Source organism: Gastrolobium bilobum, unplaced genomic scaffold (assembly GCF_033153095.1).
Source record: "Gastrolobium bilobum isolate Gb01-03AN ecotype WA unplaced genomic scaffold, APGP_CSIRO_Gbil_v1 utg9484, whole genome shotgun sequence".
NCBI classification, from domain to species: Eukaryota; Viridiplantae; Streptophyta; class Magnoliopsida; order Fabales; family Fabaceae; genus Gastrolobium; species Gastrolobium bilobum.
The window spans coordinates 24,920-47,116 of record NW_026895743.1 but is presented as its reverse complement, the minus strand read 5'-3'; the positions used below and the strand labels follow the sequence as shown (position 1 = coordinate 47,116).

General features: G+C 32.6%; 3 protein-coding genes across 3 annotated transcripts; all 3 read left to right on the top strand.

The window, feature by feature from the left end:
• The first annotated feature begins 1,432 nt into the window (after positions 1–1,432).
• LOC133295545 (uncharacterized) lies at positions 1,433–2,011 on the top strand. Its single transcript, XM_061494389.1, has one exon. The coding sequence runs from the start codon at positions 1,433–1,435 to the stop codon at positions 2,009–2,011; it is 579 nt and encodes a 192-aa protein (XP_061350373.1).
• Positions 2,012–4,617: 2,606 nt separating this feature from the next.
• LOC133295593 (galactokinase-like) lies at positions 4,618–14,888 on the top strand. The gene is made up of 13 exons (XM_061494431.1): positions 4,618–4,780; positions 4,913–5,091; positions 8,706–8,752; positions 8,866–8,960; positions 9,125–9,207; positions 9,937–10,005; positions 10,763–10,948; positions 11,923–12,057; positions 12,231–12,365; positions 13,077–13,147; positions 14,104–14,181; positions 14,548–14,689; positions 14,778–14,888. Exons 1-13 carry the CDS (start codon positions 4,618–4,620, stop codon positions 14,886–14,888), a joined length of 1,494 nt encoding a protein of 497 aa, XP_061350415.1.
• Positions 14,889–18,733: 3,845 nt separating this feature from the next.
• Positions 18,734–21,590, top strand: LOC133295594 (uncharacterized). Its single transcript, XM_061494432.1, has 5 exons — positions 18,734–18,928; positions 19,393–19,454; positions 19,546–20,309; positions 20,851–20,995; positions 21,136–21,590. Exons 3-5 carry the CDS (start codon positions 19,760–19,762, stop codon positions 21,194–21,196), a joined length of 756 nt encoding a protein of 251 aa, XP_061350416.1. The 5' UTR covers positions 18,734–18,928; positions 19,393–19,454; positions 19,546–19,759; the 3' UTR covers positions 21,197–21,590.
• Positions 21,591–22,197: the final 607 nt, after the last annotated feature.

The following is a 22,197-nucleotide window of genomic DNA, read 5'->3' as shown; positions in this document are numbered from 1 at the left end:
AAGGTTACCTACAAATAAAGAAACAATTTTTGTCTTCAAAATAAATATTCTTTTACAATTTCTAATTCATCTTCTTTTAGTCGTTATCTTATAGTAGCCGCAGGTATAATCCTTTTAATAATTTAAGGATTTTTTCTCAAACAATATTATAGCAAATACTATCAAGTTGATAGTATTTGTAGTATCAAGTATAAAATTCATTATTATAGACGGAATTCATCCTTGTCTAGTATATATATATATATATATATATATATATATATATAGAGAGAGAGAGGTAGGATTATTTGACATCAGTGTCAAAATTCAAATTTGACATCTCATCTGAGAGCCTTTAGATCAAAAAAGATCAATGGTGTCATATGCTTGCAAATAAGAGTCGTTGATCTTTTTTGATCTAACGGCTCTCAGATAAGGTGTTAAATTTGAATTGTGACATTGGTGTCAAAGGATCCTACCTCATATATATATATATATATATATATATATATATATATTGGGTAGACTTTAAAAGGTGCAATACGAGGACTTCCTAGTAGGTCACTTAGTACTACTCTCGCCCAAGCACGCATAATTACGATATTCTGATGGGATTCATTGCATTAGTTCTAGTATATATGATCGCACTTTGTCTAGTATATCTTAAATTAGAGTCTACCTTCTTAAACGTGGTTAATTTTCTCAATATATTCTTAATATTTTTTTTAATCTAATTTATTTTGAATTCATTATTTATATCATATTTATAATTTATAATTTTTTTATGTTTAAATCTACAGTTATTAGAATTTTTTTGGTACATAGTTATTAGATTTTACTTGAATCATCTATACAAGTCTCTTTTATAATTTATTTATTTTTTAAAATATTTTTTATATTTTATCTAAATTTAAAAATGTTCATTAAATGTACGGAGTACTTATTAGTTTTATTTACAAAATGATTTTGTATGTGATATACCATGGTAAAGCTTAAATTTTTTTTTAATAAAAAATCTATAGACAGTTGTCTTTAAAATAGGCTTTTAAATTTATAAGATAAAGGGTTTCATACACAAGGCAAAAGGCCTGCATTTGCATCCGTGTCTTTTTTAGAGTAAAACTTTGTCCATGCATTTTATAGGTCCAATAAGAGTTAAATATAATCAAAATTAAAAGCACATGAAAATTTTTGCATAGAAATCAACACATAAAGAGCAGTTGAATCATTTTGAACCACAATACCCTTGAGGGGACCCGCGAACACAACGGGAAGCGTCAAAATATATTTCCTAAAATGGTACGAAATTCGAATCATTCGCTTCATTCCTCTTATAAAGCCTTGGCATCATCCAACGTCCTTAATTAGAACAATAGACTAAACCTAATTATCCTCCTAACCTTTGTGTTCTTTAAGCAATTAAGAGAATTAGAATTAGTTTTATCTGAAGAAAATGAAGTATTCAAGTTTTTCACCCATCATGCTCATTCACTTGGCCACTTTATCCATCTTCTTCATCCCACAAATCCAATGTACTATACCAAAAACAAGGTTAGTGGATCAAATATGTCGTAAAACACCTCATTACCACCTTTGCGTTTTGACGTTAAATTCACATTTACAATATTCACAACATCGAAGATCAAGTGTTGACATTGCTAGTTGTGCTCGAACAACCATTGAGATTGTCGCTGCCAATGCCTCAGCCACGCTACAGCACGTTCACAAGGTTTACATGCAAACCAATGACCCACAAGAGAAAAATGCTTTGGCTAGTTGCACTGCTTCTTACACCAAGATAGTGAAGGTGCTTTTGCCAGAGGCTATAACTTGTATGGACAAAGGTGACTATAAGGGTGTAAAACAAGGTGTATTTATTGCTGGAAACCTGGCTCTTTCATGTGAGAAGAAATGCAAGGACACGAATACTTCGTCTCTCAAGGATAGTAATCGATATGTGGAGAATCTTTGTGCTGTTGCTGTGTCCATCGTTACCAAATTGGCTCAAACAAAGCCACAAACTTTGGCATAGATTTTAATAACTTTGGGTTATCTTCGTTCATATATGTACATACATCTAGGCCTTTATTATTTATTTTGATCATTGTCTATAATTTCGATTGGACATACATAGGAGGGGTGTAAATGGACTAGGCCGGCTTACAGGGGTCTACGGCCTAGCCTATATTAGGCCAGAGACTGAGCCTATTATAAATAATAAAATAAAATAGGCCTAGACTTTTTTGTACATATTGGGCCAATAAGGCTGGCCTATATCATATTATTTATTTAAAATATAATAAATAAAATTATTATTTAATAATTTTGAATAATAAAATAATAATATTTTAGTTATTCTTTTAATTGTTGAATGTTTAATAGGTTTAAACAGGCTAACAGACTTAGGACAAGACTTTTATTTTTTAAATATAAGTCAGACCAGACTTGTAATTTGGAGTCTACATAGACTAATAGGTCAGGCCATATCCAATATTTTTATATAAGCTTGGCCTATTTAGATCAAAGCTTAGCCTAACCTAGTCTACTTACACCCTAAGATACATAACAAAGGTCCAAAGCAGCAAGCTTGTTATTTAAATTAGCCTTTTAGGCAACGGTTTATGTAATTTATAAAGTTTTATTAATTGAAGGGGTAGCTAGGTAGATGATTCAAATTATTATATACATCTGTAGAAAATTCTCAATTTAAATTGCAGGTATGTTCATTTTAAATTTACGGTTTTTTGCATATTAACGTACAGCTAAAAGTAAGAAGAAGTAAGAACACCTCGTTAAGAAAGTAAACCAAAAAAAATAAAATTAAGCCATGGATGAAAACAAATTACAATTTGAGATTAATGCTATCTCTGCACAAAGAATAATACAATGAGAAAGCAATCACTTTAATAAAGAAAAAGGAAATTGAGATAATCAAGGAGGCAAATAGAACAAATACATAGAAGAGAAAATCAAGTAAGGCTGAAATTTTGCAGTGGATATACATTAGTTATGTAAATAATATACTACATTATTATGGTAAAAAAAGTAATCGGAGAGTTTAGCCTTTGATCCAATAATCGATCAGGATTAATTATTCCTAAATTCTAGCTTACCAAAGATACTAACTGAAAGGGAAAAAATAGCATAGTAAATAAATAAACAAACAAATAATTAAACTCTTTTTCTACTTTTGATGCAGAAAATTATTGTTGTCAGTTACGTAAATTCAAATGGGTTCACTAATTTTTTTAGAAAAATCAAAAATATTATTTTCATAAATAATTAAAGAGGTTTATATATCTTATGTTGCTGCATTAAAAAAAAAATAGAGAGAAAATAAAAGAGAATTTTTTTTGTGATCCCACGTCTTTATTTTCTCATCAGCAAAAGTTTTTTTGGTGCAGTATCGTAATATTTATAGGGATAAAATATTGTTATTGTTAAATAATGTTAATATCAATATCATTATTATATTTTAACCATTAATTTTAGTTAATCAATGATTATTATTTTTATAAATTAAATTTATTAATTAATTATAAATTCATAATAAATAATAACTTTTACCCGCAAAAATCAATGATGAAATAAAAGAGTATTTGTCATTTTAAATAACATAAAGTTATGTTATTTTAGAAGAGAGATAGACACAAGAAATTATTTTTTTATTTAAAATTTAAATTAAAAAAAATCATTCACTTTCTCTCCCATTATTTTTATGGGTTCACTTTTTCTACAGTTACTGCAGATAAATTATCTGCAGTATGCCCAATACGACGTCGTTTTGGACGGAAATCGTGGTATTTTTGTAATTTTAATTTATTTTAAGGTTATAATAGTCTTTATATTTATAATTTTTTAAGATTTTTTTTTTGAAAGATAAAGGAAATGAAAAACACAGCAAAAAGGCCTAAGTACAGAACCTAGCCCAGCGAACACCTACAGTGTCGCTGTATAAACTTTGAAGACAGCCAGGAAGAGGGTCATCAAAGACTTGCACATCCCATGGAAAGCTATACGCATGTGAAGCTAAGAAATCAGCTAATTTTTTAAGATTTCAATACTAAAACGACGTCATTTTGGGAATAAATGCAGATAACTTATCTGCATTACCTGCAGAAACATTTTTCCCTATTTTTATTTATTGTATCTATCTATTTTTTAAAATGACATAAGTTATGTCATTTAAAATAATAAACATAAACCCAAAATTAAATTATGATAATAACATTAATGGGGTTTGATTTTCTCATGTTGTATGAGAATTCAATTCTCATGTTGTGACTCAACTAGTGGTGGGTCCCACATTTATTAAAAAAAGAAAAAAAAAAAGAAAAGTTTTGCACGTAAATCGAAGGGTCACAACATGAGAATTGAATTCTCATGTAACATGAGAAAATATTTTCCCAACATTAATATTACATTATTTCGTATTAACAATATCCTGTACCATAATTATAAACCCCATAAATAAATGAATAAAAAGGAGTTATCATACATGAGACAGACACGTCACTGCCACGATTCCGTTTTCGTTTCTCTCAGTCTCAGCTGAAAAGCCTTCGATAGAGACACACACACACAGAGAGAGAGAGAGACAGAGAGAGGAGTTGCAGAGAATTGAATCGTGATTCGGAAATGGCGAAACACGAAGAGCTTCCGCTGGCAGTTTTCGAAACTCTGGAGCCTGTATACGGCGGAGGTTCTCACCTAGAAGAAGCTCGGCTTCGTTTCGATAATTTGAAGTCTAAATTTCTCAAAATCTTCGGTCATCATCCTCAACTGTTCGCTCGTTCACCTGGTCCTTCTCCTTCTCTCTCTCTCGCTCTCTCTCCAACTAGTTATATTTCATTTTCTTCGTTTTCTGTTTTAAACATCATGAGAAAAATGATCCGCATTCATTTCATCATCATTATTATTATTGGCATTGCAGGGAGAGTGAACTTGATCGGAGAACACATAGACTATGAGGGGTATTCGGTGTTGCCTATGGCAATTCGGCAAGATACTATCGTGGCCATTCGGAAAAACGAAAGCCAAAATGTTCTTAGATTTGCTAACGTCAATGACCAAGTATATGCCACGTGTACTTACCCTGCTGATCCTAACCAGGTCGATTCTTAAATCCCTGTGATTGATTAATAATAAAATAATAAAACTTTTTATTGCATTATTATTTTTATTCTTAACCCTGCCTACATGTGCTTGCATGCATGGTCTGTCACAAGCCAAGATAAAGGAGGAGGGTTGGCGTCAGGTGTAGCGAACCGGCCATAAAAAAACAGCTATATTTTTATGTGATGAACCCATATGATTTTTCGTTGGGGCGTACCCTTCATAGCGACGCGTTGCATCGGGCCCCGGGTGTAGCGAAAAATGGGTTAGGGTCCTTGCCACAAGGCAAGGCGCTGCATTGGGCCCAGGGTGTAGTGAAAAATGTGCTAGGGTCCTTGCCCCAAGGCAAGGCGCCAGGTCTTCACCCGGATTTGGTGAAAAGTATGTCAGGGTCCCAACACGCAGATGAGCGAGCGTGGCGGGCAAGCACAGCCCAGGGGTTAAGGATGCGATTGGGAAGCTGGAACATAGGAACCTTAACAGGTAAATTGAGGTAGTTAGCAGTTGTTTTTGCTAGAAGGAAAGTGAATATTGTTTGTTTGCAAGAAACTAAGTGGGCTGGAGAAAAGGCCAAGGAAGTGGATGAAACTGGTTTGAAGTTATGGTACACAGGTATTCACAAGAGTCGAAATGGTGTTGGAATTATGATCGATAAAAGTTTCAGAGATAAAGTTGTAGACGTCAGAAGGAAAGGCGACGGGATTATTCTGGTTAAGCTTGTAGTGGGTGATTTAATCCTGAATATTCTCAGTGTGTATGCACCCCAAGTTGGATTGCAACCAATTGATAAAAGCCAGTTTTGGGAAGACTTAGAGGAGGTTTTGAGGGGAATACCTCGAGAGGAGAAGATTTTCTTAGGAGGAGATTTAAATGGTCATGTTGGTAAAAGCAATGGAGGTTTTGATAGAATTCATAGAGGTTTTGGCTATGGGACGAGAAACGAGATTAAAAAAGATATTTTGAATGTTGCTCTAGCCTACGATTTGATGCTAGTGAACACCTTTTTTCGAAAAAGGGAGTCACATCTAATCACTTTTCATAGTGGCCAAAATCGTAGTCAGATTGATTTCTTTCTGGCTAGAAGAAAAGATAGAACTTCTTGTGTCGACTGTAAGGTCTACCCTGGAGAGTGTGTCGCTACGCAACATAAGCTGGTAGTCCTGGAGGTTCAGTTCAACAAAGTACTTACAATGAGGAAGAGGGCTCAGAACCCGAGGATAAGGTAGTGGAAACTTAACGAGGGAAAAGAGAGAGAGTTCATTGAAAGAATGTTGCACGAAGGACCTTGGGAGTTTGATGGAGGAGCAAATGCAATATGGAATGAGATAGCTAAGTGTATTCAAAATATGGGAAGGAGGGTGTTGGGAGAAAGCAAAGGAAATAGATTTCATACAAAGGAAACATGGTGGTGGAATGAAGAGGTGCAAGAGGCAATTAAACATAAGAAGGAATGCTTTAGATCTTTGCACAAAAGTCCCAGTGAAGAGAACTTGCAAATGTTTAGATTGGCGAGAAAAAATGCAAAGAAAGCAGTGCGAGAAGCTAGAGGCAAGGTTTTTGCTGATTTGTATAAAAATCTTGGGAGCAAGGATGGTGAAAAAGGTATATATAAACTTGCAAAAATAAGGGATAAGAAAAGTAAAGACCTCACCCAAGTTAGATGCATCAAGGATGAAAATAAAAAACTTTTGGTGAGAGATGAAGATGTAAATGCAAGATGGATGAACTACTTCAACAAGCTGTTTAATGGGAATGGAGATATAAGCGAGGTGGACTTAGAGGACGCTTATGATGATTTGAATAGAAGATTTGTGCGCAGAATTAATACACATGAAGTTAAGGAGGCTTTAAAGAAGATGAAGACTAATAAAGCCTTGGGACCTGATGGGGTCCCTATTGAAGTGTGGAGAGGCCTAGGGGATGTGGCAATAAAATGGTTGACCAATATTTTCAATAAGATTCTCCAGACAAATAAGATGCCTGATGCATGGAGGAAAAGTATGATTGTGCCTATCTACAAAAACAAGGGAGATATACAGAATTGTTCAAACTATAGAGGCATTAAGCTAATGAGCCATACTATGAAGTTGTGGGAGAGGGTTATTAAGCGTCGCTTGAGGAGAGATACCAAGGTTTCTGTAAATCAATTTGGATTTATGCCAGGAAGATGTACCATGGAAGCCATTTTCTTGATGCGACAACTAATGGAAAGATATCGAGAAAAGAAAAAGGACTTACATTTGGTGTTCATAGACCTTGAGAAAGCATACGATATGGTTCCAAGGAAAGTTTTATGGTGGGTTCTGGAGAAGAAAAAGGTACCATCAAAGTATGTAAAGGCAATCAAGGATATATATGATGAAGCTACTACATGTGTGAAAGCTTGTAACGGAACATCAAGTTATTTCCCTATCACGGTAAGTGTACACCAAGGGTCAGCTCTAAGTCCTTATCTCTTTGCCTTAATTATGGATGAACTAACAAAATATATTCAAGAGGAAGTGCCATGGTGTATGCTTTTTGCATACGATATTGTGCTTATTGATGAGAGCAAGGATGGTGTTAATAGAAAACTTGAATTGTGGAGAAGCACATTGGAATCTAAAGGATTCACATTAAGTCGAAGCAAGACTGAGTATCTGAAGTGTGAGTTTTCTCTGGTAGGAGATGTAGACCAAGATCTCGTGCATCTAAGTCATCAAGAGGTACCCAAGAAAGACACTTTTAAATACCTGGGCTCTATTTTGCAAAAAGGTGGAGAGATTGATGAGGATGTAAATCATAGAATCAGAGCAGGGTGGATGAAATGGCGCAGTGCATCTGGGTTTTTGTGTTACCGCAAAATCCCCCTTAAGTTAAAAGGAAAATTCTATAAAACAGCAGTAAGACCTCCAATGCTATATGGAGCTGAATGCTGGCCAGCACATAAGCAACATGAGCATAAAATGGGAGTAGCAGAGATGAGGATGTTAAGGTGGATGTGTGGTTATACGAGGATGGATAAGATAAGAAATGAAGATATTCGACGAAAGGTAGGAGTACTACCGGTGGCTGAGAAGATGAGAGAAGATAGATTGAGGTGGTTTGGGCACGTAATGAGAAGGCCCCTGGATGCTCCCGTAAAAACAAAAGTTTGTTACCAAGAGCTCAACACAAAAAGAGGTAGAGGTAGACCGAAACTTACTTGGGGGAAGGTGGTAAAACAAGATTTAATGGAGTGAGATATAGATTGGCGGACAGTTTGTCTTAGAACGGAATGGAGAAAAGCTATAAGCATGGTGGAGGGTTAGACCCGTTGTTATTCCTATGTTCCAGATGATCCCTTTTTAGTCTTTTTCCCCTTCGTTTCCCCTCTTCTTCTTTTCCCTTTCTTTTTTACTTTTACTTTTATATATATATATATATATATATATATATATATATATATATATATATATATTTACTATTCTATTTATTTATTTTTATTTTTACTTTTATCTTTCTTTTTTCAACCTTTTTGTATCTTTCATTTGGGTTCATCTACCATCGACCCCAATTAATTTGGGATAAAGGTGTTGATGATGTTGATTATTTTTATTCTTAAATATACCGTGTCTTTCTTTTTCATGCAGGCGCTTGACTTGAAGAACCACAAATGGGGCCACTATTTTATTTGTGGGTAAGGTTTTTTATTTTTATTATTTTTTAAGCTATGTCTGCAATTTGCAAGTTTGTCAATGTTGTTTAACTCAGTAATATGTATATATAGGTGAGATAATACGGTTTCTGTAGGTACAAAGGGTATTATGATTACGCTAAATCGAAAGGAGTGGATGTTGGTCAACCGGTAGGTCTTGATGTCCTTGTTGATGGAACAGTTCCCACAGGTGTGTTCTTTTGTTTAAATTAGAATGGTGCTATTAATGAGGGGATATTCAAATTCACCTCTTAATGAACGAAGTGCTTCATCTTTGGTACTCATATTGGACATGACATGTCTTTTGTCTGTTAATGGGGTTAAATTGAATGAATGATGTTTATTGTTATATAGGTTCTGGACTATCAAGCTCTGCGGCATTTGTTTGTTCTTCCACAATTGCCATTATGGCTGCTTTTGGTGTAAACTTTCCGAAGGTATGCTTTCAGTGGACTTAGGTTCCAGATTCACCATTCGCCAATAAATCAGTTGTAAATAACTTTGATGTTCTTGGTAAACTGCTGCATGCTGAAATTATTTGGATTTATGGTATAAGATTCTTAACTTTTTTAAGTGATGGTTCAGATATCTGATTAGATAAGATAATTGGAATTTCACTTGTCGTCGAAGTAGCAAGAATAGTTGAGTCTTGATAAACTAATATTATGTCTAAATCTTGATATCTTCACTCACGAATAGTTGTCAAAATGAAGGCTCTATTTGATTTGCAGCTCAATAATATCAAGTTCAAATATGATGTATAATTAAGCCAAACTTGAATGCCATGAGCGAGTCTGATAGACATGGATTGCGCTTGATATGTTATTTTATAAAATAATAAATGTAATTAAATAGTTTAAATTATAAAATTTAGTATTTTAAAACTGTGAAAATTTAAAATTCGAATTGAATATGGGCTTGAGCTTGGTTTTTCAGCTCGATAAAGCTCAGTTTGAGGTCAAATTCGATAACTTGATTAAACCACTATCTCCACTGACATAATAGTATTACAGGGAGTTACATGCTGTTCCTTGAATGATGTATTCACTATTCTATGCTATTTATGTTGAAAGATGCCCTTGCTTTGGAACATATTTGATCATTGGTTGTTTTAATTATTTCTAATTTTTATTATTCTGTTTCTAACTTACTTGAATTGTTGACAGAAAGAAGTTGCACAAGTTACATGTGAATGTGAACGGCATATTGGTACACAGTCTGGTGGGATGGATCGAGTTGTATATAGATCTTTCATTAATGATATTTCTATTCTAATTTTAATGTGAATACGTCCCAGTTACCTGTCCAAGCATTGTTATTTCTTCAAATCATCTCCCCACAGAATGACCTTCATAACTACTTTGTGACAGGATCTTGCTAATTTGTACTGGTCGTGGTCGACTAATTTTGTTATTGACTTGTGCTCGAATTTTATTGTCTCAAGTAGGTTAACCTATTTTTATCTGGTGTTGTATTCTATCACTCAGAATAAAACTATGTCAAGGAGATTCTACTGTCTCTGATTTGGTTTCTAACTTTGAAACACACATTGTACAAAGTATTAGATATTCCAATTCTGTTGTCTTTTGAGTTGGAAACGATTCAGATGGTTTAATTTCCATAATTTTTAAGGCTGGTTACTGGTAAGTCACTTTGCTTGTAGCCTCAATTTGAAATGACTATATATGATTCAATTCATTATAAAAGTCCGTCGCATTAGTGCAGTACTCTGCTTCCAACAAGCTCTCATCACATATTTTTTATTTTTTGTGAATAATTTTGAATTGAAGTCATTAGATCTATGTAGCTGACTCTTCTTAGTGGGAAAAAAAGACTTTTCTTCTTGTTATAAATAATTTTGAATTATTACATGGTGCATATGATTTTATCCAATGTACAGTTTAGTCAAGGTCCCAATGCAACTTTATGTTGTTATTTGTACATTGTGACATTGTACGTGGACTTGTATCTTTTTCTTGTTTTACTTGATAGGCAATCTCTGTCATGGGCAAAACTGGGTTTGCAGAGCTGATTGATTTTAATCCAATCCGTGCAACGGATGTGGAACTTCCTGCTGGTGGGACTTTTGTGATAGCCCATTCTTTGGCAGAGTCTCAGAAGGCTGTTACTGCTGCTACAAATTATAATAATAGGGTTCTTGAATGCAATTTGGCTTCTGTAAGTACTTGTCAACATAAGATTCAATTTGCTTCATTGTTATTTCTTATTTGTAGTTCCTAAGCATATTGTTGTAAATATTAGGTCTTTTATTATTATTAGTATTTGTTGTATTGGGCCAAGCCCATTAGGTCAAGAATTAAGTTTTTTAGTCTCTATAAATAGAGACCTCTTTGTATCAGATTAATATACAATTCAATAATATTTGATAACCCTTTTTCAAGTCATATTGACCTTCCTTAGTGCTCCACCTGTTACCTTTAACTAGTTAATATTACTTGAGCAAAGCCTGTTTATTTTTCACGTAAGTTTAACCACTAAAGGCATTTGAAAATTATTATAATAAATAATCATGGTGATATTGAGAAAATTTTTCAGATTTTTAAACAACAAAATGTTAACGGATTATTTGGAAAGCTCTTGCTATTCGAGTTTAACAATTTGCAAATGCAACCATCAAAATCAATTCTGTCTGTTACTGCTATCCTATACTATTTATTTCATCATGTTTCTAATATTATTAATATCAAAAAAATTCAATAGTGCATTTTCATGCTTTTGAGTTTCACTCCATCTCATTCTTTCCTCTTATCAACTATTATCACAGCACTGCCATTTTTAAGAATGCAAAAAATAATTGAGTGTCAATTTAATTTCACTCATTTAGTTTTTTTCATAGCTTGAAATCTATAATTTTGCATTAGCTATTTTATTATTATTATTATTATTATTATTTTGGTACATGGGTCATTAGCTATTTTTATTATTTAAGAAAAAAGGAAACATGATTATTTCAGGTGCTTCTCTTCCTGTGATGATAGAGATTTTTTTTTAAAAAGAAGAACTAATTACTGTTTGTGGGTGTATGTGTGCAATACCAAAAGCTAGCTGTTTAGATGGACATGCAACTTGCAAGTACTTGTGTTGTCAATTATATTTATAAACTCAAAAAGTACTATTGTGAAAATTTCCAGATTGTGCTTGGTATAAAGCTTGGAATGAAACCACAAGAGGCAATATCAAAAGTAAAAACACTATCTGACGTTGAAGGCTTATGTGTATCATTTGCTAGTAGTCGTAACTCTTCTGATCCTATTCTTGCTGTCAAGGTAATTTTACCGGGATGCACTCTTTGAAATTAGCTTTGTCAACAAACACGTGATGTATATTATGTTTATGCAATATTGATATTTATGTAATTTTTAGTGACTTTTTTAATCTAACATTCATAAAAATAATAATCCTTTTCCTGTTTTAATATGTAACTTTCTTTTGGGTGCAGGAATTTTTGAAGGAAGAACCTTATACAGCTGATGAAATCGAGAAAATTATTGGGGATAAGTTGACCTCATCATTTAGCAGTAATCCTGCATATTTGGATGTCATAAAAGTTGCTAAGCAATACAAGTTACATCAGGTACTTTTTAAAATCCCATTAGCAAAGTTACTTTCAATTCATTTGTGTAACCATGTCAATATCAGAATATACTAAACTTTTTTTGCCAGTATTTGCTTCAGGCACTTACATTTTTAAATGTTATTAATTATGCTTTTTGGTTCTGGACTTGTGTAATAATTGTTAACAATGATGCGATAGTGTTTATTTCTATGGATTGCATTTAAGCCACAGTAGTGGAGTTAATTTGTCCTATTTGTATAACCATGTTAAAATCTGAATATGCTTAACTTTTTGTTAGCAGTTTGCTTCAGCATATTGCAGTTTTTAATAGTAAGCTGCTCATGGGATATTGTTTATCTCTCTGAATTGCAAATTTACAATTATCTAGAGGGCTTCATGCATGACTTATTCATTGGGAAATATGTAAAGTTTTATGGGGTTTGCATTTGTCGTTTAACATGACACAACAAACTTTCCTATACACACAACATTTTGTGGGACCCACACTTTTTGAAGAAAATAAAAAAAGAAATTATGGCACGCAAAACGAATCTCTATAACATTACACAATCACTTTTCCTACAACATAACTCTTATAAAACCCAAGTTTTATCGTAGCTTTTGGGTTCCATGGTGCTATTGCCAACCACCGTTTCTTAATTGGTTGTAACGGCTAACATCTTATCCCTTTAGTGTGCTGCTACTTAAGTTTGATGCATTTATTTCTAGAGAGCTGCACATGTGTATTCAGAAGCCAAAAGGGTACATGCTTTCAAGGATATTGTATCATCAGAATTAAGGTGAGTCTTTTCTTATTGATCATATATAATAGCCATTTTTTTTTTTGCGATTGCTCTTTCATTTTTATGTAACTCTCATGAGACATTTCTGCATTGCTTAAAGGCTAGAGCTTGATGATTTTTAGAAGAATTGGTTAACTATTCATGTGTCAAAAGATAAAAGACAATCATTGAAACATATGTTTTAATCCAATTTTTAATCCAATAAAATATACAGATGATTAGGACTGTCTGGTTGAATATTTCTAATTTTCTATTGTATTAGGAGCATGCTGCTATTTATATTGCTTTCACATGCAGATATGAGCTGATAGCCGAATGTGTCTACGCCACGTGCTTCTTTAACTTTAAAGGTACTTGGTGCTCCAAAGATTAGGGTGTCAGTGTCACCACTTAATCTTCCAAAGATTTTGTCACCATGTTAATCCCTCAAAGATACAGAACAGTTTCCAAATTCATCCTTTTGAGTCACCACTTTAGTCCTGACAAATATGGTGACATTTTAGATCTTTGAGGGGCTAATTTAGTGAACTTCTAATCTTTTGATGGACCAATTTGGTGACAAAAATCTTTTGGAGGATAATGCCGTTTCATGTTAATCTTGGGAAGACCAAGTAGATTATTCACTCTTAAAGTTATTGCTATTATAAAGCTTGGCTTATGAAATTTTCATCTAAATTTGAAATCAAGACATCTTGGGCAACCCATTGAAATGTTAATGTTCCTTGTCCCGGTAATTTACATGCCTAGCTTGCAGTCATTGTTGATATGTTCATTTCTTTTTTTGTTGGTCTTGAATATAAATTGTTTTAGGAACACTTTTAATTTATTCTAATATGTATCTTAGTGTGGGTTGGGGGTTGTAAAAGTTTCATCTCATTAGTTTCCATATTTTGTGATCCTTCTTTAGGTGGTCAGCATGTTTCTTGGATTTTAACTATTCATTATTGTTTCAGTGAGGAGGAGAAACTAAAGAAGCTTGGTGACCTTATGAATCAGTCTCATCATAGCTGCAGTGTTTTATATGAATGCAGGTAAATGACATGCACAATATTCTTTATTTCAGAATGCATTATGCCATTAAAAAATTATATGCATGGTTAAGTATTAGATTCTCTTCGGATGGATGTCTCTTTGTAAGGCATGATTGGTTTCAAAATGGTGGAGCTAAAACAAAAAAGGGGGACGAAATTATAGAAATGGTACTTACACCTAAAGGTTTCTTTAGATTTTGAAGGGGCAGGAGCATTAGATATATAACCAAAAAATCTCCACCAGTGGACTTTCAATGAGCTTTCAACCCTCAAATAACAAAATGAAGAATACTGCTTATGTAATTTATTTTTTTCAGAACATAAAGATAAAGTTGATATTTTCCTTTTTATTATTTATTGAATCAGCTGTTCAGAATTGGAAGAACTCGTAAAAATTTGTCGGGACAATGGTGCTCTCGGGGCAAGGCTTACTGGAGCTGGATGGGGTGGTTGTGTTGTTGCTTTGGTGAAAGAGGGCAGTGTTCCGCAATTTATCCTTAATTTGAAGGTTTGCCATCTTATATTACTTAAAAATCCTTATAAATATAATAAATTTAGAATAAACAAGTTAACACTTGATTCAATATCCATTTCAGGAAGGTTTCTACCAGACTAGAATAAAAAAGGGCGTGATCAAGGAGAACAATGTTGACCTTCATGTATTTGCTTCAAAGCCATCGAGTGGTGCTGCCATTTTCAAGTTTTAGTATCATTCCCTTGACCCACTTCACTTGCAGGTTACCATGTGAAAGTTCTGATGAAATAAGATTAAAATGGTACCCTGATTGCCATTCAGTTGCTACTTACATGTTTTGGGCAATGCTTTTCATATTACATTGGGATAACATTGTTTTATGTAGAGCTATAATTAGGTGGGTTCTACAACTAAAAAAAAATAAAAAATATTGACTCAGATTTCGATGAATGTATAACATAACATGAGATAAACTTTTTCATGTAACATAAAAAAAAAAAACATTTTGCTTCCATTTATTGACCAAAACGAATAATGATTATGTTGAACAGCAGTGAAGTCAGCTTTTGTAATGAAAAAATTACAGTTTTGCCAAAATAGTATTTTTGTATTCAGATAAAATGGTTTTTTGGTGCAATTTGTTTAAAATGGTTTGATTGTGTATGAATTTATGAATAAATTTTTTTTAATTAAAAATATAAGTTTAATAGTTAAAAGAAAGGGCAAATGCATTTTGCAGGCCTAATTTATTTGCCCTGTTGTACTTGGGATTTTTAGCCTAATGTGGGCAAATAATGCTTTGATCTTGCTGGGGCCTGGTGAATATTGTAATATCAGAACCCACGTGCGTTTGTAGCTTGATGTGGGTTCAACTTCAAACTGCACATGGTCATGCAAAAGCCATTATTTATTACCTTGTTAGAGGGTCTCAATCGATCAGAAATTAGTTAATAATAACGTCTAACTATTTTTTTGGGTCATGATTGCAACATTGTATTAAATTATATATATCTAATATACCCCGAACTAATAAATTGAAATCGTGTGTCATATAGTACGTGATTTTGGCTTATAGGGTGGTTGAGTGAGGGATGCAATTTCATTAAATAAAAAAGAGTAAAATTAATTAGGGTTTGGTGTTTGTCATTTTAAATGACATAAGTTATGTCATTTTAGGAGAGAGATAGACACAAAAAAATAAAAATCATGGGACAGAGAAAGTGAGTGTTTTTTTTTTTTAATTTAAATTTTAAATAAAAAAATTATTTCGTGTCTATCTCTATCTTAAAATGACATAACTTTATGTCATTTAAAATGACAAACACTTTTTCCAATTAATAATTAGATTAACTGTAATTAATATTCTTTAAAACAATATTAATCTGTTGAATTCGAGAGTGCTGCTTAGGGATGTGTTTCAGTCGATTTGAACTGAATTTCGAACCGAATTATTTTAAACGGTTCAGTTCGAAAATGATTCGATTTAGTTCAGTTCAAAACTGATTCGGTTCGGTTTAAAAATGATTCAGTTAGATTGAAAACGGTTTGGTTTGCTTTGAAATCAGTTCGAGTCGATCTTATTCTGAAAAGAAAAAAAATAAAAAAAAATAAATAAAAAAATAGTTCAGTTCAAAAACTATTTGGTTCTTGAACTAATTTTAAAAATCAGTTTGATTCATGAACTGGTTTTTTAGAAACTGATTCGGTTCATGAACTACGATTATTTTAAGTACAGTTCGATTCATGATTCGGTTCAATTTTTTTGATTATTTTGTATATCTTTAAACTGCCGCCGGTTGTATTCTTAAGGTGTCCTTATATTTTCACATTCCTTTTATTTTTCCATTGCCTCGTTTTGGTATTTCAGTTCTGAATGACAGAACTATCAATTACAGAGAACAGAAAACACAATGCACGAAAAAAATGCCTTAAGAAGTATATTCTTCTATGATTCTTTGGAAAGAACAAAAATGTATAGTCAACCATGCCCATAAATTGTCAAGTTCCGTCATTTTCCCTCTCCCTTTTTTGTTTGCTTTAAAAATCAAACTAAACAAACCGGATTAATTGAAAAACCGGTAAACCTCACGTCATTGATTTAAGGGTAATGAAGTTATTATGTTGCATAAAAGAGGGGAAATATTAACCTTATCTCACATGAGATAACAACTCTCTTCTACACATTAAAAAAAAATATGGTTCCACTTTAATTTTTTCCCTCTTTTTTCGTGCAATGGAACTCACATAAAATTGTAAATGTAATATGAGATAACATATCTTATGTTTAGTGGCAGACCTATTTAGCTTTTTACGTGTGCAAGTGCATACATAAATTTTGTCATACATTCTTTTTTAGTAAAAAAGAGATACATTTTGTAATTAATTATGAGTGTCATTCAAGAAGCAATTTTAGTGACTGTATTACAAGGAATAAAACACATATATTAAAAAAAAACACATCTTATTTATTGCTTATGTTTTAGTGGTTTTATATCATTAAATTGATTATTATTTTTTTATGTTAAGTTCAAGTTTTTTTTTTCTTTTGTTGTTTGAGGATTATATTCCTCATATTATATGATAAATTTTTTTGTCAAGTTATATAATATTAAAGAAAGTAAGATGACACATTATTCACAGAATTAGTCTTGTCTTTTCCTTAACAGAACAAAAAATTTGGTTCATATAATATAAGGGATATAATTTTTTTTTTATATTTTTATATTTTTTAATGTATTTAAAATTTTGTTTAAATTTTTTTTTCTGAAAGCACTGCCCCCAAATCCTCTTCACTAAATATTTGGACTAAATATGCACATATAAATAAAATTTTCTAAATCCGCAACTCATTATTTTGCATAAAAAAATACAAGAGAGCAAATTCTTGCTGAACTATCGATCCATGTGCTTTCACTTTTTTAATTTATTTTCTCTCTCTTGTGATGGGTCCTATTTTAATTGAGTGTGCAGGAGAAAGTTTTTTTGATTTCTGTGCATAAAAAATATAAAGCCCTTGATTTAAACAACCAAAAAAATTAGAGAATAAAAAAAATGGTTAATACAAAATCGACAAAAAAAAACGATGGTAGAAATTTGGTTTAAATTGTTTTTTCTAAATAAATAAATAAATGCTAATTGTAATTATATATATTTTTATTTTATAACACATAAAATATAATCATTTTATTTTAATTTAACGTAACTTAATTTTTCATAAAAATAATATAAAAAATATAATTGATTATTACCATTCGATAATTGTACAAATTTAATGGTGTATTTTTTTATTCCTTTAGTCTCGTGTTTGAAATCTACACATTTGGGGCAGGAAGGAACCTATACATCTTGCTGAGTTGCTTATATTTTTTTATTTTAATTTTTTGCAGGCCAATCTCTTGAAGGAACTTTTTTTTTTCTTCTTTTGGTACAAGAAGGACCATACTATATTTAATATTTAATAAGACAATTGTTTAATCGATGAACAATTTTCGTGTTAAATCTTTTAAAATACCGAGCTACTATACAGCCAATAAGACAGAAAAAAGATAATTTACAATTTCTAATTAATCAATCGCTACAGCATTTAAAACGAATAAAGTGATGCTTCAAATTTGACATGTACCTCTTTCCATACTATTAAAATTGCATTAAACTTCAATGTATTAATTCATATATAGCTAATAGATTGACGTGTGTATATATATATATATATATATATATATATATATATATATATATATATATTTTTTTTTTTGGTAATCATTGAAGTTGATATTTTTGTTTAGCTTTATTTTTTTAAGAGTATTAAGTTTTTTTTATGTTATCATATATAAAATGACAGCATAATTAAATAGTTATTTTCATAGTTAAATATTTTTATTCATTGACGTGACACTACAAACAACGTTAAATAAATAAAAAAAACATTTCATAAAGAAACAATACATGGTAGCCACGCAGTGAAATTCGGAGTTGCCAACTGTCGGTGATGCTTCTTTATAATGCCTACATTTTCTGCCTTTTCTTCGGTCTATATATATGCTGTTTATGGCGACAGCATATGCCACCAAATGAAGAGAGAGAAAGACAGAGAGATTTTCGTTTGAACAAATCTTAAAATTGCAGTAACTTTTGTTCCCTTTCCCGGTTATCTATCTATCTATCTGTCTATCTATAGTTTAATACCTTTTTATCTCTTTCCCTTATCTCTCGCTCTCTGCAAATTCAACTCTTCCACCATTGGATCTGGGGTTCCTTCCCCTCTCCACAAAGGTATCACTTTTCATTTCTTTATTCTCTTTTTACTTACTTCTTATTCTTCTATTGTTAATTTTTATTTTTTTATTTTAATGGCTTAAACTAGTTTAAAGTTGTTGACTTTCTCCATTTTCGTGGGTGCCCATTTATTGATCATCTATGATTGCAATGTAAGTTTATTTATGATGCGGGGTATTAACTAGTGGTTTGTAGGTTTCACCTTTCTATATTTTTTTTTTCTGGGGTTGGTTTGTTATGTATATTTATTTTGTGCTGAGAATCCTTCTGTAAGTTTATTAAGGTTTTTCTGTTTCTTCCTTCTTCTCAAGGATTTTCTTATTTTTTTTGTTTTCTATTTTGTATAAAAGTTTGAATTGGTGCTTTTGGGGGTATCTTAAAGTTGTATCATTTGGTTTACTTTTTCGTAAGATTGTTAATTTGGTTCAATCGATTGAACTCTGTCTCTTGTTGTGACGCAGGTTCAGTCCGTTCCCGGGATTGCATTTTTGTTTCTTTTGTTTTTGGAGTTGTTGAGCTCGTGGTAATATAGCTTATAAATAGTTAAAAGAAATAGTTTTGGTGGTTAATAGTTAATTTATTATTGTCTGAATCTGTGTAATGTGCAATCATAGAAGGTAATCTGAATTGGGATTGAGTTGTATTGCAAGGTGTCTTCGTGATGATTTATGGTCAATTAAGCCCTTAGTACATAACAAAAGTTGAGGAGGTCATTTTTTTATGATGGGTTGAGTTCAAGGATTAAGTTTCTGGTGGCAGTTTAGAGGAAATTTTGTAGGGTATCAAGCTGGGAGAAGTTGGATTAGGTTTGTGGCTTTGGGAATTGGGATGGATCGTAGAAGTGCAAGGGATAAGGATGTTGAAGTTGATCTTGAAAGTGGATTGCCACTAATTGGAGATGATTCAAAGAAAGTCTCTACTCCAACTACTGCAAAACAAGGAAAGGCATTGTTTGCTAAGCTTTCTGGTGGGTTGGTTGGAGGTCCTGTTAAAGGTGAAGTTGGGCCAAGTTTGTGCAGCAATGAATCAAATTTAAGTGAAGTTTCTGTGGATGTGATGAAAGTGACAAACAACCCAATTACAGGGCAAGATTTAGTGAGCAATGCAGTGCAGACCCCGGTAAAGGAGAAACGCAAAAAGGCCCGTAATAAAAAGGCTCCCAAACCTCCAAGACCTCCACAAGCTCTGCAGTTGGATGCTGCTGACCATAAGCTAATCAGGGAGATATCTGAATTTGCCATGTTGAAGCGTGCAAGAATAGAGCGTATGAAAGCCTTGAAGAAGATGAGAATGGCTAAATCATCATCTTCCAGCAGCAGCAGCAGCATTTGGGCCATGGTTTTCACTGTTGTCTTCTGTATTGTGATAATATTCCAAGGTAACATGTGATAAAAGTAAAATTTATCATGCATAGGCAATGTTATTTATAATCGTGTGCACTAAAACATGATAAGGACCTTGTTTTCTTACCTCTATATTCTGCATTTCATTGCTACTTATGCCTTGTGATTCTGTTTCCTATGCTAGTCCATTTCAATTTTCGAGATTAATACTTAATTACTATGTTTTGTGAATAGTGATTCCATGAAAATAATCAGTTTGGTAAAACTTGCATGTTGAATAAAATTTTACATGTTAGCATTTATAACTAAAGAGACTGCTGAAGTTACTATTTGTTGATTATCCTCCCGTAAAATGTCACCGTGTTCATTTTCTATCTATAAATTATAGTAATAGATTAATTTTTACCATATTCCTGTTCTTGTGGTTCAGTGGTTGGGAGTTCTTTCATCTATGTTTTGAGAATACCGTAACTTTTTTTTAGTTTTTAAAGTCTAGAAATGGACTTTTTTTTTTTTCCTCTTCTGATGATTGAGAACACTTAAGCCTTTTTTTTAATTAGACTTTGCTTTTTGTAGGTATGTCATCTGGGAAAAGCTCTGTGTCAAGTTTCCAGGGATCTCCTCTATCTGCTGGAGGAGCAGAGGGTGATTTAATTTCGGTTCAGTACCAACTCACTCCATCCGCAAGTGACTCAAATGCACCTGGTTCAGAGTCTCACCAGTAAGTTCAAATGCATGCTGCTCATTGAACCTCTCCTTTGGCTCATTTCCCCCCATTTTTCTACCTCATTCATATAAAAATACATTGCTTGATGTGGAAGCCTTCTAATATCAATTTTGCTACTTGATGGTACCTTGCAGTTTTGTGCAGCAGGTAGCAGGTTCATATTTGCCTGAAAAACTGAGGAGAGATTCAGGTTAATGCAGTTTTATTTTGCAAAAAGAATGCCATTACCTGTTTTTAACGAAGAAAAGATAAGATGGCTTAGTGGTCTTGTGCTTCACATTCAAGTTCTTTTTCTTGTCTTCAAATATATATTTATGTATTGGTAATTTATCCCCTTTTATGTATATTATTCAATGTTGGGGGGTGAGTTAAATTACCATAACATAGTTGCCACTGTTCTTCATTGGCTTGCCAAATACGTGTTGTTACCTTCTACATTTCAGCAACTTTTTGTTGCTTATATGCTCGATGAAATATTGAGTTGGGAGTTTTTGCTTTTGAAGCTCAAACACATAATGTGATCCTAATAATTATTTACTGGTGTCCTTTTGTCATGGCTTAATTAAGACAACTAGTATATAATTGTATTCTGTATTACTATTATCATCAACTGGTTTTTGTCAGTTCTGTTATTTTAGTTGTTCTAACATCTTAACTTGATTTTTGGGTTCAATAATTCTCCCATTTTTTTTTTGAACTAGTTATGATCGTATCTCATAAGAAAAGCCATCACTGCTTCCCCGCACTCCGGATTAGTCCCATAGCCGGCTCAAAGAGTCGAAGCTCGTGGGGATACATAAAAAAAAGAAAAATGCTAGTCACGTTAGTTTCTCTTTCCTTGATTGTGTTTTTAATATTTACAATATACAAAGCACATTTCCGAAGAATGGGGATTCATCAATCACTATAATTTATTAGCGTTAGCATGTGAAATCGCTCTATCTGTGATTCCAAAAATTAAGTGAAGTTGACCTACGAAGCAAAGACGTTTAATATGTTCCTAAAAGGTTGTGACTTGTGAAGCATCCATGCTCCACGCTATGGGAGCCTTTGAGTTGGGGGATTTTATATTAATGGCTAGACAAAAGGATGAGCATTGAGCAACCTCTATAAGAGATTATTAGGGGAAGTTAAAAATTATAAAGTAGGTCCTTCAAAATTTTCAATTTGTGTGTATCTATTTGTACAAAAATCCT

What these genes read in the sequence shown, in the direction of transcription:
- LOC133295593 (XM_061494431.1), top strand. Translation starts at nt 4,618, where the DNA reads ATGGCGAAACACGAAGAGCTTCCGCTGGCAGTTTTCGAAACTCTGGAG. An exon ending in ACTGTTCGCTCGTTCACCTG is followed by an intron (nt 4,781 to 4,912) that starts GTCCTTCTCCTT and finishes TTGGCATTGCAG; the next exon opens with GGAGAGTGAACTTGATCGGA. An exon ending in GGCCACTATTTTATTTGTGG is followed by an intron (nt 8,753 to 8,865) that starts GTAAGGTTTTTT and finishes CGGTTTCTGTAG; the next exon opens with GTACAAAGGGTATTATGATT.
- LOC133295594 (XM_061494432.1), top strand. Translation starts at nt 19,760, where the DNA reads ATGGATCGTAGAAGTGCAAGGGATAAGGATGTTGAAGTTGATCTTGAA. An exon ending in TATTGTGATAATATTCCAAG is followed by an intron (nt 20,310 to 20,850) that starts GTAACATGTGAT and finishes TGCTTTTTGTAG; the next exon opens with GTATGTCATCTGGGAAAAGC. An exon ending in CCTGGTTCAGAGTCTCACCA is followed by an intron (nt 20,996 to 21,135) that starts GTAAGTTCAAAT and finishes GGTACCTTGCAG; the next exon opens with TTTTGTGCAGCAGGTAGCAG.
- LOC133295545 (XM_061494389.1), top strand. Translation starts at nt 1,433, where the DNA reads ATGAAGTATTCAAGTTTTTCACCCATCATGCTCATTCACTTGGCCACT.